At 37.1% G+C, this 17,693-nt stretch overlaps 1 protein-coding gene across 5 annotated transcripts; it reads left to right on the top strand.

Annotated features, from left to right (window-relative positions):
- The first annotated feature begins 35 nt into the window (after positions 1 to 35).
- On the top strand, positions 36 to 17,693 carry zfand4 (zinc finger, AN1-type domain 4). Of its 5 annotated transcripts, none has more exons than XM_059035781.1 (10): positions 36 to 58; positions 3,780 to 4,075; positions 8,885 to 8,960; positions 9,188 to 9,255; positions 10,131 to 10,317; positions 11,067 to 11,214; positions 12,153 to 13,256; positions 13,923 to 13,971; positions 15,202 to 15,319; positions 16,775 to 17,693. In XM_059035781.1, the coding sequence occupies exons 2-10, from the start codon at positions 3,892 to 3,894 to the stop codon at positions 16,908 to 16,910; spliced, it is 2,070 nt and encodes a 689-aa protein (XP_058891764.1). In that variant the 5' UTR covers positions 36 to 58; positions 3,780 to 3,891; the 3' UTR covers positions 16,911 to 17,693. The 5 variants fall into 5 exon arrangements, with proteins under 5 accessions (XP_058891764.1, XP_033887163.3, XP_058891763.1 ...); XM_034031272.3 differs by having other exon boundaries at positions 38 to 184; XM_059035780.1 differs by having other exon boundaries at positions 38 to 480.

Here is a 17,693-nt window from a genome sequence, read left to right as displayed (position 1 = left end):
GAAAACAAAGATGGCCTCACTGGTTACTATACATGTCAATCAATAAATGTCATAAAGGGTAAGTTTTCGCTGGAATACCTGAAATGTCAGCTATACCAGTTTGGGATTGTTTTGTTTATCAAAAGAGACCGACGAGTTTACAGGTAGTAACCATGGCTGGCAAGAGCCGAGATAAAAGGAAAAGGTAAAGTATCGTGTTATTATTGTTTCATGTTGGTGTTTACAAGGACTGTAAAAGTGAACCAAGAAGGAAGGCTGCGGTCGACAGCGATTTGATTACTTGCAAGCGTCGGGACTGTGTAGCTGGAGGCTAGTTTTTGCCGGGTCAGTGTGATCTGGATTTATTTAAAGGGAGACCAGACTTGATCTGGAGAAAGAAAGGAGAATACCTACCTATTTGCTGAGGATAGTCGTTATTAGGATTAATGCCAGCTGTGATCCTTCACTGCCTGACTGGCTGCAAGGATGATATTATTTATGGTAAGTTAGATTGATCACGTTTCTGCTGCCTCTTGTTTTGTACACCTGATCCTTTGACAGGTGTTGAGTGTACCTATACTAGTGTCGCTGCAATGGTGCCAGATACTGTAAAACAAGCATCCGGTCGTCCTTCATGAGGGATGCACAGACGCTGGCATTGTTGACAGATCGGTAGCTATATAGTTATTAAATGGGTGCCCATTGTTTTCTGATGTCATTCAAAACAGATTCTTCTAGTATATTGCGCCTTAAATAAATTCAATTCACTAAATTAAGGAAAAAACAAAAACACATGTCAATTAGTCTTATGACATGTTTTATTTTATTCTCCAAACGAGAAGGCCAAAATAAACCTAATGTATTCAATTTAAGACGATAGTATGCAACAATTAAAATGATTGCTATTACTAATAGTTCCGCTTCAGTTTGGACACATTTTGTAATATTACAGAATGTCAAGTTGATAACATTATATTTATATTAAAACCGTATTAAAATGGAAGTCTACTAGAGATTAGTTTTACCTTCAGCTTTGGAGCAAGCGCTAACCCTGTGCATCATCATATGTAGCATTTTTTTCGCAAGAAGTGGTGCTTATGGCCGCGATGACCTATCTTGAACTCAAAAGATAATGTGCTTAGTTCCCTGTCGAAAGGTTATTCTGCTTATAATGTCACAGAAATAGCAAATGACACTTGTACTCCAGAGATGAGCAGAACCACAACAGGAACCTCACTTACAGTCATACAATTAGTGGTAGCATTGTCTAATAACATCTACAATGAATAAAAGCAGAAGAAAATCAGGTACTTCTCTCACTAACAGGAAAGAGATGTTTGCTATAGAGATATTAAACAAAATAAATGCATAAATAATTGACTTGCAATGTCAGGATATCTTCCAGAGGTTGCACTATTGCTATTATACAAGCCACTGTAGTTGAGCCAGAACGATATTGTCATGGTGCCCTTAGCTTTTTCCCAATAACTTACCACATCTTTTTTTTTCTTTTTTTAAATATAGAGGTTTGTAGTACTACTGTACTTGTGTGCCACTGATGCTACTACAGTAGTGTAAATGTGTACATTGTGTGCCTGTTTTGGGATGCAGTGTGGTCCAGTGATTAAAGTCCAGGGCTTGTAACCAGAAGGTCACCGGTTCAAATCCCCATCTCTGCCACTGACTGACTCACTGTGTGACCCTGAACAAGTCACTTAACCTCCTTGTGCTCCATACTGCGGATGAGATGTTAAATCAATGTGCCATTGTAAGTGACTCTGCATATAATGCACAGTTCGCAGCCTACCTCTGTAAAGCGCTTTGTGATGGTGGTCCACTATGAAAGGCGCTATATAAAAATAAAGCTATTATTATTATTATTATTTCTTAGCAGATGCCCTTATCCAGGGCGACTTACAATTGTTACAAGATATCACATTATTTTTACATACAATTACATTTTTTATATATTATTTTTACATACAATTACCCATTTATACAGTTTTTTTTACTATAGCAATCTAGGTAAAGTACCTTGCTCAAGGGTACAGCAGCAGTGCCCCCCACCTGGGATTGAACCCACGACCCTCCGGTCAAGAGTCCAGAGCCGTAACCACTACTCCACGCTGCTGCCCTATTTAGCTTAATCTTTTTTTTTTTTTTTTTAGGTAACTGAACTTGCAATTAAAATCCTTGTGATGGAGTAAACTCTCAGGTTGATACCATCTGTATACAAATACAAGATGACCATAGGACTGTTCTGTCAATCCGTTTCAATTTAAGGGCAAAGGATTAAATCTGAATATTCCCTGTGTCATATTACTCATTCCTTTCAATGGAGGTACAGTTTTATTGAACTGTTACGTAAGGCAACAATAGTGATCAAAATTTTAAATTAAACTAAATAGAAAAGTAAATTGAATAATTCAACATGTTTAAAGTAAACTGCATTTAATACTGAAAAAAGAATTCTGACTGCAATACTATTGGTTATCTGAAGCACTAACTTTAAAGAACTACAGTCAGAACCATCTCAGGGTACTTCACTTTTCAAGTGTAGGTCTTGCTCAACGTGCTGAAATTATTTTTTTTTTTAACTTGTAATTTCAGTGATTGCTGTAGCAGTTGTAAAACTGCTTCTAATTCTAAATTCACTCTAAAGTGGCTGTTTAAGTTATGGCTGAGGGTCTGGTAAACAAAGTATTTTACTTAACCTCCTACCTTTAAACAATAATACTGTTAGTGGTTATTAAAGTGTTATTAATAATACTGTTAGAGATTTTTAAAATGACAAAAAAAAAAAAAAAAAATCAAATGCTAGTCCTATAAAATTATGCTGAAATACTTCTTATTTGCCAGTGAAGGGTGAATACTTAAACTACTGTAGAACTTCAGTTAATAACTAGTAGACTGTAATGTATGATAACTGTTCATGTCATGTTTGTTTCTAAAAAACACGTTATAAGAACCCTCAGGTAAAACTGTCAAGCTTTTTGTCTAAAACCTCCTCTCCTGCGAGTCTGGGCAGCGTTTTACAGCTGAGTCCAGGTCGCAGACTCTGTCCGTTAAGGACTATTTGTGCTACATTTTAATCTTTACTAAAGATCCTGTCCTGGCTTGACACCCTCCTATAGGTTACTGCTTTCTATAATGTGCACTGGGTACAGATTCCTGTCCCCCTGCAGTCCTAACTGGTAACCAGTTTGGCTCAATTTGATTTTGCTCTGATCAATGGAAATTGGTTCAGGTTGCTGTGGAAATGTTGTATTAAAACAGCAGTGTAACCAACCATAGCCATTCACTTCATGTCTAGTTTGAATTCAATACATTTCAGTTGTTTAAAAACAAACATACAAACAAACAAACAAACAAACAAACAAACAAAAAAGTATAATCATTGTGTGGGATGTTCAAGTGCCATACAGTGTCTTTATCTGTGGGTACAGATTTCAAACTTGTAAAATGTCAAGAACGGACAAAGTTAAACATAACTTTAACCGCAACACAGGAACCAGGACCAGAGGACACAGTTGGAAATTAAGGTGAGATGGACTTGGGACAGGGTAGGAGACAATCTTTCACATAGTGGTGGTGGTATGGAATGGGTTACCTAGTGATTTTGTTGCTGCTGAATCAATGAGATCCATTAGGACCCATTTTGATAAGGTTTTGAGCCCAATCGGCTACTAGGAACCAGATGAGCTGCAGTCTTAAAATATGAATGCATATTAAAAAAAAAAATAACGGAGGGTAATAGAAACAGTTAAGGAGAAATAATGAAATGTTTCTTTTCTTTTTAGGTTCAACACTTAAAGATGAATGCCTGTACTTCTTCTTGAGTGTTCAGTGTTGCAGCTGGTAGCGAGTTTGGATGCCCAGTTATCCTCTTGAAACAGTGTTGGCAAGACAGCAATGGCTAACAAGAAGGAGCCCCCTTTCTTCAATGAAGACAATGTAGAACCGTTCCACTACAAGATTCCTTTCTGTGAGACAATGGAGCTCTTCATTGAAACTCTCACTGGAACTTGCTTTGAACTGCGAGTGTCGCCTTTCGAGACTGTGATTTCAGTGAAGGCCAAGATACAAAGACTAGAGGGTACCACATTTATTTGCTCATAATGTGTTGTAACTTGGCAGTCTTTTCACTGTGCTTGTATGGTGACACATTTCTATTTTTGAAGCTGCAGTGTTCTGTTGAATTTTACACTGAAATATAATTTCCAGGTGACTTTACTACATCATTTCTATAATTGATCCCTCTGTGTAGAGAAAGCAGTTTTTTCCTTTCTCCTTCACAGTCTACCCCCTCTCTTCACGTCACTTAACAATGTAGGATTAACTAGGTTATTGTAATATAGTTCATATGTAATGCTTCTGAAGCAACAGCACTATTTAATATGTAAAAAAAAAAACCCTGATTGTTCAAATCGCGTGTGACACTTTACAAGGACAAACAAGAATTCCTAACTGAATATGAAATGTTGTACCAGTCTTGGCATATTTTTGGGCTATAGTGAAGAACAAATATCCCTCCCAGCCACTCTGCTTTTGAATGGATAACATTTTGGGTTCCAGTGCATTTGTGGCACATCATGCTTATTAAAAGGGAACTCTTTCTACTCAGGGATACAAAGATTTAATAAGCAAGAGGTCTGAGTGGGGTTAATGGGTATTACATTTCAAAGTCATTTTACATTCCCAGAAAATTAATGAGGGTCAGGGTTAGGATCGATTCCAGTTCATTTTTAAGTCAATCCCCATTGAATTTGAATTGCTATTTTAGAGACATAATAATTGGTGAGATTGTTCAACTGTTTTAATTTGAAGCCAGTTTAATTGACTAACTCATTTAAGTAATTTATTACCACTGTGAGGAGCTCATTTTAACAGAATACTGCTAATTGCAATTGTGATCAGTGATGCGTTGGAATTGATTAAAAGGGGATTGGAATTGACGCAACCCTGATGAGGGTATCACAGCTCTTAAGAGATGGCTTACTTATTAAATATTTTGTATACGCTTGATAATTCTATCAGTATGCTATTGTGCAAACTGGTGGTATTCCTCTATGTGTGGTTGATGATACATCAAGTATGGTGTACAGTGCATGCAAAGGAAAAGCTGGGTCGCCCTTTCCCTAGATGCTGAGAAAGTGACTGAAAGTGATACAAATTATGAAACGTGCAGGATAATGTTGTTGTGCTTGTTGTTTTTTTTTAAATTGTAAATCTTGTTTCAAGGGCTTTCCTACAAACAAACAATGCATTGACATAAGCTGCAGAAGTGGAGTAACCCTTGTTGAACACCATTTCTTTATAGACTGACAAATAGATGTATCTCAAGCCACGCATGCATGGGGTAGTGTAGGCACTAAATGACAAGTACATTTCCAGTGCTTTTAAACATTTTATTCAGGCTTCTTGCTTCCTCTGTGATCTGTGGAAATTCTAAAGTTGGTCCTGTTTTTTTTTTTTCTTTAAAACTCTCCTTTACTTTTAACAGGATTCTACACATCCTCACCACTTCCAGAGAAGGGAATCATTTTAAATAAGAGCACACTTCAAAGACAAGTTAAACCTGAGTACTAAAACAGTATGAAAATAATCACTGACTGTTTTTGTAATCCTTTCCTGTTGCATTCATATTTTTTGAAATCCTTGACTCATAAGTACAAGGTTAACGTTGCTAAAAACATGTACCATTTCCCTTTCAAACTGGCTTTAGCAAAACTAATAAAACATTTGTGGTTTGGCACAGACTTTCTAGAGCCAAGAGTTAACCCTGCCTTACTTTCAGCCTTGGTGAAAGTGTCTTGTGATCCGTCATGCGTTTCCTTTCAGAAAGCGTGTTCATTCACACTTGGAACATATCAAAAGTTATAAAAGGTAGCAGGCCGTTTTGCCCATCAGTGCTTGTCTGTCAATCAGTTTCTTTTACACTACAGGCTGTTGAGTGTTACATCAACGAGAGGAGGCCATTCGGCCCATAAATGCCAGTTGTTTGTTGTTGATGATTTATCTTAAAACTTATTCAAGTTGGGTCTTAAAGGATCCCAGTGATTCTGGCCCTACAACATGACTAGGTGGCTCATTCCATCCCCTCACCACTCTTTGTGTGAAGAAGTGTCTCCCTCCCTTGTCCTAAGTCTATCTTGGAAACCATTTGATTGGCTTTGTTGGAGCTATGCATGGACATTGTCTAAGATGTGGATAGGATCTACTGTAGTTCGTAGTGACCTACTTTTTCATGATACATGTGGTATATATAAATGATATATATTTTGCAGCATGTTTACTGCATGTACGTTTACTAAGCTTCTTAATCTACACTCCCCCCTTCATGTCATCTTCCCCGTAGATGTGGAATACAAAGTGACCTGCTTTATTCTCTACATCCAGGCTCTTCTTTGATATCATTTACAAGACTCCAACACCTGCAACCTAATTTGGTAGTTCACTCAGTTTCTTAGTTTGTTCTTAGCCGGTCCACGCTCATATTGTGTTCTTTCTTCTAATTTGAGTTTTACTCCTGGATGACATCAAAGCTATTTGAAGGGGAAAAACAATCCAGTGTTGTAAATCTCTTCATTTATACATCTAACTGTCTATAAAGCATTTCTACATATTACAGTAAATAAGACAATTACAGCACAGCATTCTGGCTACTTGGTGTACAGTCCTGTCGGCTTATGTTTTTCATGATATGATACAGTATATTAAAATAACTTTAAAGTCCATGCTGTTTAAATACATAAATTTTAACCTGTTTGTACACCTGTTTGTAGGTAAAAGAAAAAAAAAATCCCATTCTCTACAAAAGAGAAATCCGATCCTGCTCAATGGCATGTGTGTTTGTCATTTTGAATGCACTCTGGGAGTCTGTTATAGAACAGTATAACCACAGTATGGGAGTTTTTACATGATCAGGCCTGCCTGCAAACAATGTGATATACAGTACAGTCGGGCTTTATGTACATAGAGCTAAATCAGATTGGATATTGGTTGTTATACCTTGAGTTGCCAAATAAGAGGTGTGCGAATGAACACTTATCATATTAACTCTCACAACTTGCCCCCAGGTTATTGTGACCTACTGTTTATCTTTAAGGTGTAGCCTCCTTTTTTATTTTGGGTCCCCTTCCTTAGTTTTATAGATTTTACCAAAGCATACTTTGTAGTGCTGAACAAAATCAGGTGTGACAAACATTTTGAGCATTATTAGTATTTAACACACACCAGACATACTGGTACTTGATCGTAAGGTGTGTGTGTGTGTGTGTGTGTGTGTGTGTGTGTGTGTGTGTGTACTAGATTGTTGTTGTATAGGTATTACAAAATGTATAAAAGCTGCGTACAGTATGTCCTGTTATTCAGTAAAAAATATAGAAAACAATCGCAGTGATTTAATAAATACTTAATACACTTCAAAAGGCTCTGTTAAACTTAAGGGTACACCAGCCTGATTCAATTTTTGATTCCAGATGGTCATGGCCTGAGTTCAAATCCTCACTACTCTTGTGCTTAGTACACCTCCAGTTTTATACAGAGTGATACAGTACCATGGGTGAAATATCAAATCTGAGTGTTTTGCCTTCTGAGCAACAACAGGTTAAAGGAACTCAATTCATTGAGCCTAGAACAAAGATGAAACAGCGGGGACTTGATTGAAGTCTTTGAAATCTTAAAAGGAGTTGACAAAGTAAACCCTAGCAAATATATTAAGGGCAGCACAGAAAGACCAGAAGACACAGTTCAAAATCGAATGGAGAGACTTAAGACAGGGCAGAAGACACTGCTTTACACAGAGAGTGGTGAAAGTATGAAATGAGTTACATCACCATGTTGTTGATGGATTCTTTAAAATCTGACTTGACTAAGTTCTGAGATGAATAATCTACAAGGAACTAGACGAGCATTGATGGGCCAAATGACCTCTCATGTGTAAATGTTCTTGTGTAAAGCTTGAATGTCTAACTTCCTACTGCTGCAAGAACTGTAATAGTTCATAATCCAGAAGGTGTAGTAAAATCAAACACCACTGGATTATATTTATGGTAAATTTAAAGATGATTGTGGAATATTAGCAGCTTTAACATGACATGATGTATTACTATAGTGTGGCCTGTAGGTGGCGGTGGCACACCATTGTATAAAACACTGTTGAAAGACCATTACAGTTTCCCCTATGTAATGAATTTACCACCACTATCCTCACATTACATCCCCCAGTAGAATAGACTGTAGAGCAACCATTGCCTTAGTCAGCCTTTCACAACCTACAGTCTGTGGCTGCGTGATTGTGTGCTAGTCATGGCTTTGTTCAGAGATGTGTTGCACTTCCATGAGGAATCTGCAGCATGCTTGTGTGGGTGCAATGTCAATTTTGTTATGCTGCTTCAAAATGCTCACCTACGTTATTTTGTCCTTTTAAATTACTTTAATTGTCATCACACGTTATGACTAATATTGCATATAACAAGTGGAATCTCTTTGCTATTCACCTTCACTGGGAATCCAAATCCTGTGTTAAAAATCTTCTGTATAGGGCCATACACTGTCACAACCTTTCTGTTTAACAATATTTTTATGATAAGACCTCTAGTCATTGGCACATTAAGAGAGACAGTATATGTACAAGACCTCTCTCAAAGACACTTACCTGAGGTTAAGGTCATGATTCACCAGGCAAATGTCTGGAAACATTTGAATTCTATTGAATTCTAAATATTTCTATTTTCATTACCTTCACAGACTTTACTCTGAAAGTTATTAACTTGAAACTTAACAAATACATCTTTCATGTCTTGTATCAATTAAGTTTCTTAGGTCAGTCTACCATGGTTTTCAAGTTTGTATTATTCAAATACAAACTAATAGTGGTATTTTTTTTTTTTTTTGGTTAAAGGTATTCTTGTTGCCCAGCAGAATTTAATCTGGAATAATGTGGAACTAGAAGATGAGTATTGCTTAAACGATTACAAGTAAGTCAAAGTTTACAAACACTGATTCTGAGTTCTGATAGGCTTGTTCGTAAGAATTGCAGCCCTTTAATTGAGAGTCCTAGTATTTCAATTTAAATACATTGTTACATGATAGCCCAACTAGTATCAGATGACACGCTTACTTTGCTTCCTTGCTATCCCTGCAATCCCAAAATGCTTTATTGTTTTTCGCATTGTGTTAATTAGTGGTCCTGATTTCTCCTCAGCATTTCAGAAGGGTCCACTCTGAAGCTTGTGCTAGCTATGCGAGGTGGACCCATCAATACCAGGAGAGGTATGTATGTCTTTTGTTTTGTTGTTTTGAAATAAAAATAATCAAATACCACAGGTATTAAGTGGCTGGTCCTATTTCCAAAGCTTTAACTCATTTATCTTGAATAATTTCAATATTCATGCATCTGTGCAGTGTACTAAAATGATGCTTATCCTATGTTTATCCATCAGTATCTCCCAAACTAAAGACACGTAAACAACATTATGCACAAGGACTGTGAGAAAAACTTCTGATCTCAAGTCCAGTGTTTCAGTGTTCTCACAACCAAGTAGAACTGATGATCCGATTTGGTCGGGAATTTTGTAACATTAAACAGTTAGGTGCAAACTTGATTCTTATTTCGTTTTAATTAAATCTGTGAAGCACAGCCATCAAAAAAAACTATTTTTCCGTCTTTCTCAAAGTAGGAGTAAAAGCATTTATCCAATGACAATATATATGTTTTTTTGTCATTATTGTTATGTAAATGCACCTTAGCCATCAGCTGCCCATCCTCTGTTTTCAATCATGCTTTTTACCAACGTGTTCTCAAGAATGGATTGTACACAATTTATAATAATTATACAGTTTACTAAATTGGTACCTGTTGATTCTCACAAAAAAAATGTAAACGGAAGTTTGGGGTAAAATGTACACAGGATGCTTTAGTTTTACTCAGTTCTTTATGTGATACACAAAAAACAATTCTCATGATATTTACAATAGTAGTCCTGATTCACCTCCCACAGCCAATATTACCTGAAAGGAATAAGGTGCGATATTTGGTCAGAAAGCATTCTTAGTCCTCTAAGTAACCGTGTTCAGATTGATCTGATGATACTGTAATTAGTCCCTTTGGAAACCCTTTCTTACACCGCTCATTGTTTTCTTCCCAGTTCCAATGGAAGACCATGTGAAGGAAATGACAGAGTACACAGACCCAACCCAGGATGAGGTCTGGGACAAGGGTCCTTCCAAGAAGCAGGTTACTTTACTAGTTTATCGTGAAGGGGACCACTTAAATTTGTTCCGGGTTGTGGACCGTGGAGATGGCACTTTAACACCTCTCTCTGAATCAATAAGGTTTGTCACTTAACTCTTTCAGCAAGTAACTTTGCTCTATATAGAGGCATACCCAAGACTCTGACAGGTTCATTCAGAAAGGTTTTAGTGTATCCTATCTCAGTAAACCTTTTATTGTAAAATCCTTTAGACTGAAAGCGCTCAATCATGAGAAAATTGAAGATTCTAGAGGATGGGCGTGTTTACCTTAGCCTACACAATTGTAGGGCACATTGTTTGAATAATGAATGCAAGGTTTTACAATGCAATAGATCTCGACAACAGGTGTGTCTCAACTTGTGTATCAACAGAGCATGTGCATTTTGTAAATGCTGTGTATGTTCGTAAATCACTATGCATGTCAAAGTACATTTTCTTTTTAATAATTTCAGGACCACTGCAGCTTACATTTACAATGTTTACAGCTTGTCCCATTGTAAAATCTAAAAATAATTATAAAGATACTGTGAATTTGTATTATGAACTCGTTTCTGATTGGCCTTTTAAACCTGTGAACGGTTCTCTTTAACTGTGCTTGGTGTATATATTTATTATATGTACTACCTAACACTGAAGCAGAATTTGCAAACTTCTTCAGGCTGCTGGAAGATGATGCAGAGCCTACCATTTTGCCCACTGTGTTTTCTTGTCCTCTGCCTGATTTTAGCTCTTTTTCCAATTTATAAACATGAAGGAGGCAGAAGGCTGTCTCATCAGCACATGCTATATACAGTATATACATGAAAAGACCATTGTGTTCTGTGTTTCAGTGGAGGCTCGGTGTACAACTTGTATACTGAAGAGGATGAAGAAAGCGATGTTTCACCATCTAGCCAGCAGATCATGGATAATTCAATCACTATGAATAAAATGAAGATGCTCAAGGCAAAGATGGAAAACATGAACCTCAGTAACAAGGTAGGCTCGCCCTAAACTACAGACAGTGAAACTTTGTTCTTGAGCCATTTTAGACTTTTGGCCTATTGCTGGAAGTGAGAATATACTGAGATATAATTGACGGATTTCACAAATGCTATTTTAGCCTCTTTTAATGTTTTTCTCCCAAAATACATACCAATTCACCAAAGAGGTTAGAATCAGCTTTTTACCTTCTTGTGCAAATATCCTTTCCCAACCCCCTCTAAAGTTATTTTAAAAATAAAATCAGACCTATAGACTTTGTCAGATGTAAAGTACAAGTCCTTGATCTTAGGAGTAAGACCTAGACTTTAGTGGTGATGGTGAATCCTAAATTAATTTGAACATTGTAAAGTACAATGTAACAAATGTTACATTTTATGGGCCCAGGTGTGGGCATAATATACAGTATAATAGCTAACCTTGTTTTCCGGTTTTGTTGACTTCAGTAAGCCGTTATTAAAAAACCTAGCCTGGCAACATATTCTGCATCACAAATGCTTTATGTATCATCAGCCACAAATAGAGGCCCTCAGCATTTGTTTCACTTCATCTGGAATGCCCCTGAGGAAAGCTCTATGAGAAAAATCGAGTACTTGATAGTAACATTGTTCTGCCATTATTAACACTGAAAAATTCTGGCATTATCAATTGGGGTTTGGATAATCTTAGAATTAACCAATTTCTGACGTTTGCAGAGACATTTTTTGTGTAAATATAAACATGAATTTAATTAATATGGTTACTTATAATTGTATTGAATGCAAAGCACAAGTAATACTAAGAACACCTTTTGAGAAAAAAAAAAAAAAAAAACATTGGTTTTCTCAGGTGTTGATGTACTAAGGTAATGATGAAGGTCACAATACATGTCTTTTCATGTATTCAGCCATCATTAATAAATCCAGTATAAGATGTTGTATTGTGTGTATTTGCAGCACAAGAAACCTGCCAAGGTGAAACCAAGCCCTCCCGTGGGCCCTTGCCCCTCCAGTGGCTCCCTGAATGCTGTTCGTCACCGACTGTTCCGGGTCCTTCCTCACATCAGCCAGTCCCTGAACCCAGCATCGTGCCTTCCTCCAGCTGGGGACCAGCACCCCTCGGCAACTGCTGCTGCCTCCTCACACAGTGCACTCTCCATGCTCGCCCCCCCCAGCCGAGCATTGCCATCCTCCAGCTGTTACCTTGTAAAAGAGGAAGAAACCTGGGAATGTCCAGTACTACCACCACCACCAAGTAAAATCCGGTTGCCTCCTAAAGTGTCGCGGGTAGAGCTGGGGAGCTCAAAACTGCTGAAAAACACAGTCCTTCCACCTGTCACAACCCTGCAGAACAGGGAAGCAGCCGAAACAGAAACCAAAATAGAAGGTGCCTTCTCACATTCCCTTAGAGAAGACCGTGCTTTAGCTGAAACCTGCAAGGACGCTTTTAATTTGCCAGCTGAAAATCTGACTGACATAAGTGCAGCTGCAAATTTAGAACCAGTAGATGAAGGTCTTGGATCAACAGAAGAAGCAGCTGCTCCTGAGCAGTCTTTTGTTCTTTCCAAAGCGATGAGCTCTGAGTACATGGACACTGGGATTGTGACCATTGACCAAGCCTCTCAGACAGACGATAAAGTCCCCCTACAGTATATGTCCGAGTCGGCCTCCAGCTCCTTAGCTAGACCCCAGAAATTACCTGCATATGGCAACCTGAGACCCATTGTCTCCCATTCTGTGTTGAAATCCAGGGACTTTTCTGGTATCCCAGGCGTCTCTCCGGTCCGAACTGCAAGGTTTCAGGGTATAAACGTGGACTCCCCTGGCAAGCTTCCTGACATAGCAAAAACAGAGACACACGACATTACAGACATGGCAAATATGACGCCCAATGAGCCTTTGGCACCTGTGAATAATTTAGGAATCCTGGCTTCGCTGGCACGAGGCACAAGCAGGGACAGCCTGCAGGGAAGCTGTAGGAGAAGCAGGCGCTACACAAACGGTGGGCCCCTTCTTGCAAACCTCCACCTCTTTCCAGAGGACACTGATAGCTCATTCATGGTATGTTTTATTTATATTACTTTTGTCAGGTCTCAGAGGCTAAGCAGATAAAGTTATGTTCTCAGTAAATTCTTCCTGTCCTAACTGATTTACAATTTGATAAAACCTTCACTTTTGTTATCACACATCAAACGGAACATCATTTCAAATGAGATTTTGCCAAACAGGAGATCTTAACCATTTTGTACTTCCATTAGCTATATAGGTCTCAAATGTGCAGTTTTTGAAGGAACACATGTTGTAGCAAACATGTATTTTCATTTTAAAACACGATATCTGGTACTACTCTCGGTTAAAGAAAAATCCCAGTTTGGATTGCCTTCAAGGAAGTCTGTTACTGTTTTAACTTCCTTATTCAGCAGTGTCTTTCTGGATCAAAGCATGTTACTGTGTTTCTTCCAAAACTGCACATTTGACACCTATGTAATGAATGGATGTTGATGGTGGAAAAAATGTATGGACCTATTTTGTTAGCTAAACTATAAACATAAAATTAAAGCAAAATATATTTTGAGCAATTTGGAAGCATATCAGCCACCATGCAGTACTGTTTCACTGTTCGAAACAGGGTAACTACTGTATTTCCAGTGTTCTGTTTCTTGCAATCTGGGGCTGTCTGTTACTCAACATTGTGTTTTTAAATGGTGACACTGAATCTCATTTCAGCCTGCTCATGGTTTCAGTGGAGGGGCTTCTAGCTCAGTAAGGAGAGTAGGTGAGTGAGTGAAATGTTTGTTGTTTGGTATGTCCCTGGTTCGAGCTAAGGAGACACTGACTGTACCCAATTCAAGGAGCTGACAGCTTGCATTAAGAAAGCCCTGGACTGCTGTGTCAAATCCTCACCAGCTGATGAATAGAATAGTATGTTTAATCCAGCTTTAAAAATGTAATTGAACAGAATGCTGTGATTAGAAATTGGAGAAGGTGAAGGTATTAAATTCTGACTGCATTCCAGTGTGGATTTGCTGTTTGTCCCAATCACAGGAGGAAACCTGCTTTCCCAGACATATATTTACAGGCAGAATATCAGGCTGAGTATTAGCCATGTTTCAAATTGTATATTGTGCATTCCAAGAATTGTGTATAATCGAGGAGGCAAAAGATAACAACCAGGCTATCATTTCGGAGGTAAACACCCCTTGTACGGAATCAGAATTGTACACTTTTATAAACAGTGTATTAAGCAGCTTTACAAAAGATACACCACTTTCTAACTATATGCATATTTAACTAGCAAGATACTATGGGCCATTAGTGTTTACTCCAGTCTTAATTTTTTCTCCTCTCCAAAAAAAAAAGAAAATCTAAATGTTACAAAATGAGAAACAAACAGCTTAAGGGAACTTGGATTATATTACTTAGTTGTTTTAACAGGTGTTTTTACTTTTAAAAAAAATAGGAGTTATAGACTGGAGTAAACGCTTTGAAAATATGGGGTTAATATGACTAGTTGTCACATTTAACTGGAGCAAGTAATAGGAAGTTCAGTTACTCTCTTTAATGCTGAAATCAACTGTTTTTTTGTCATTTTAAATGAGCTGGGGAAAACAAAGATATTACTATAATACAGTAAGAAATCTTTCATCAGTAAAATAAAACTGATAGCTACGCCATCAAATGATGTCCTCAACAAAGGACCGCTCTGCTGTACAATCGAATGTGTTCTTTATTTCAGATGACATTTGTTTCCTTTGCGTGACATCTTTTTCATACAGTCATTTATAAATCGTGTTATATATTTGTAATTGTTAAATTATGGAATACATTTCACGCAGTATTTGTTTGAATATTTTGTCATGTAACAGAGCCCAACACAGTAAATGACCAGAGGTAATGTTGACCCCTGGCGTGGAGCATCTTTATTAATACTGCAATCCGATAAAGATGAAAGGTCTGATTTGTACTTATTCTCAAGGGATGTCTATAATGTATTCATGTGTTTCAGGCGCTCCTATGTATCACCTTCCCCCTATGAAGGCTCCCATCCAAACAAAAAAGAAAAACTCAAAGCACTGCTTCTTATGCAGAAAGAAAACTGGACTGGCTAACAGCTACGAGTGCCGGTAAATACCCCATTGAACACTGGGCTTTTGTTTCTAGGCCTGTGAAGAACAAGTCTAGTCTGGTCATGACACAGTCAGATATTTTGAGTCTATAATGTGAGGATCGTTGAGGTAATTTACAAGAAGGGAATGTGGAGAGAAATGGAGCACAATTCATATTTGGCTCCTGTGTGAAACGTATCCTTTCTGGCAATTTTTGTCTGGCATAAGCTTTTGGTTAGAGTGTTCTGTGGATTAAATTGTAATTGAACAGCAACACAAACAAAAGGGTATCATTTGTGGGTGACTGGGTTTAAAAAGAAAAACTGCATTCACAAGCAGCTTAAAAGTAAATACTAGTACTATTTACAAAGCTTTGACTCCTGAGTTATTGTGCATAGCCCTGGCAGTAGGGATGTATTACACTAGAGTTTTACATAATCTACAGAACCACTTCTCCACGTTGATTTAGAATAGCTAACAACATCATGTGTTGTATTGTGTACTGTGCATAATTGTCTACTCCAGTACAGTATATAACTATATTCTTAAAACATTTCAAAATAAAAAAAAACATGTTTCAGGGCGAGCTTGTCTTTATTTTTTTATTTCATTCTGATGTTACACAAGTTTCCATATTAACTACATTGTATTTCATGTTTCCAATGTTAAACGGAAGTGCAAAATGAATACTGTTGATTTTACAAGATGATTTTAAGCTTTTGTGGCAGAAATATGCTAATCTGTTCTATTAGGCCATGTATCCACTATCCAGAATAATATCAGCATATCCTGCTATTCGGAATACAGCTTGGAATATTACAAATGCTCAGTTTATATACGTAGAATATTTATTCCAAATACTGATTAATGGGAAGTTAGTGTGTATGTAAATATACAGAGTGAGAGCATCATATTCTGAGGATATAGAGAGACTCCTGGTTGTCTGTCTTTTATACAAGTACATATGTTACACGTTTTTACTTGTAGAAACACACTTATGTTTCGAAATGAGTAAGAAGCAACTGAGCTGAACAATATGTTAGTACGCTGAGAAAAAAAGTGAAACTTTGCATTGGAGCTTAAATTTGGCCCAAAAAATGATACCCCATGCTACTGATAAATGCCTGTTTCCTAGTAAAATGCTGTTCCATTTTAAGAGTTGACTGAAATTTAGAAATACTAAAAGAAACCTGAAAAATTCGTTATTACAAGGGCTATAATTTGAAAGTATTTACTCCACTCTTTAATGAACTCCCGTTAACCCCCAAGTTGTTTGTTTCTCATTTGGTAACATGAACATGAATATTTCTCTGTTAAAGTTCATTAAAGACTCGAGTACATGCTATGAAAATATGGCCCTAAATTCATTATTACATTTCTTTTGGCATTTCTACATTTACCACTGTTTGATAGTTAGGGTTGACTTTATTTTTTCAGGTTATTAACTGTGTCTTGTGCTGCTTGATTTTTCAGATGTGGAAATAACTTCTGTGCAACACATCGCTATGCTGAAACTCACGACTGCACATACGACTACAAGACTGCAGGTCGGAGGTATTTACAGGAGAACAACCCTATAATCACTGCACCCAAGCTTCCAAAAATCTGAAAGCATGGCGTGTCGCATGCAGCAGTGTTCGAAGATTTGTATCAAGAAGAGACCTAATTACCAGTGTGCATTTAACCTAACCTGCTCTGAAAATAGAAATACCAAGCACCTGAAAGCACACAATGTGCGTTTCATGTCAATGAATAATGTGAACACTACTGTGGTTTTACTTCCTAGCAAAACAAGCAATGAGGTGTAAATACATCATTTTTAAAAAGGCATATATTCTAATGGTTTTAACTTTGCACGTTTTACTGTCGGTGTTTCTATAGAAGTGTGAGGATAATTCTTCATGAGACAAGTCTTTAAAAGATGCACTTTAAAAAATTAATATGACTTATTAGCCTGTTAGGAGGGGGAAATGCAACAAAGATGTCCTGTTAGGTCTCGTATTGTAGTAATTGTTTTTCTTTATGTTGTCTGTCATCATTTTTTGTTTTTAATATTCACCACACTTTCCCTTCTGTCTTTGGCACATACATTACTTAAACGGTCACAACAGTGGATTTTTGATTGCACACAGATAAATATATAGTAGAAATATATGACCATCAAGCATACGGACTTGGAATAATATATATATATATATATATATATATATATATATATATATATATATATATATATCCTGTTTGTTGCCAGAAAATATCATTTTAACTACTTTTTGGAATACCAGATTTTTTTTTTTTTTTTTTTTAAGATTGCATACTATTTGCTGTTTTGCTAAAATTGAGTGCTGTTAACAGAAAAAAAAATCTAATAAAAATAATTTCTGTGTTTTAA

This window comes from Acipenser ruthenus, chromosome 13 (assembly GCF_902713425.1).
Source record: "Acipenser ruthenus chromosome 13, fAciRut3.2 maternal haplotype, whole genome shotgun sequence".
Lineage (NCBI taxonomy): Eukaryota > Metazoa > Chordata > Actinopteri > Acipenseriformes > Acipenseridae > Acipenser > Acipenser ruthenus.
The sequence above is the reverse complement of the archived record's forward strand: the minus strand, read 5'-3'. Positions and strand labels throughout refer to the sequence as shown.

Coding starts and splice junctions, on each gene's coding strand:
- zfand4 (XM_059035781.1), top strand. CDS start 3,892: ATGGCTAACAAGAAGGAGCCCCCTTTCTTCAATGAAGACAATGTAGAA. Junction 8,961..9,187: donor TATTGCTTAAACGATTACAA/GTAAGTCAAAGT, acceptor ATTTCTCCTCAG/CATTTCAGAAGGGTCCACTC. Junction 13,972..15,201: donor TAGCTCAGTAAGGAGAGTAG/GTGAGTGAGTGA, acceptor CATGTGTTTCAG/GCGCTCCTATGTATCACCTT.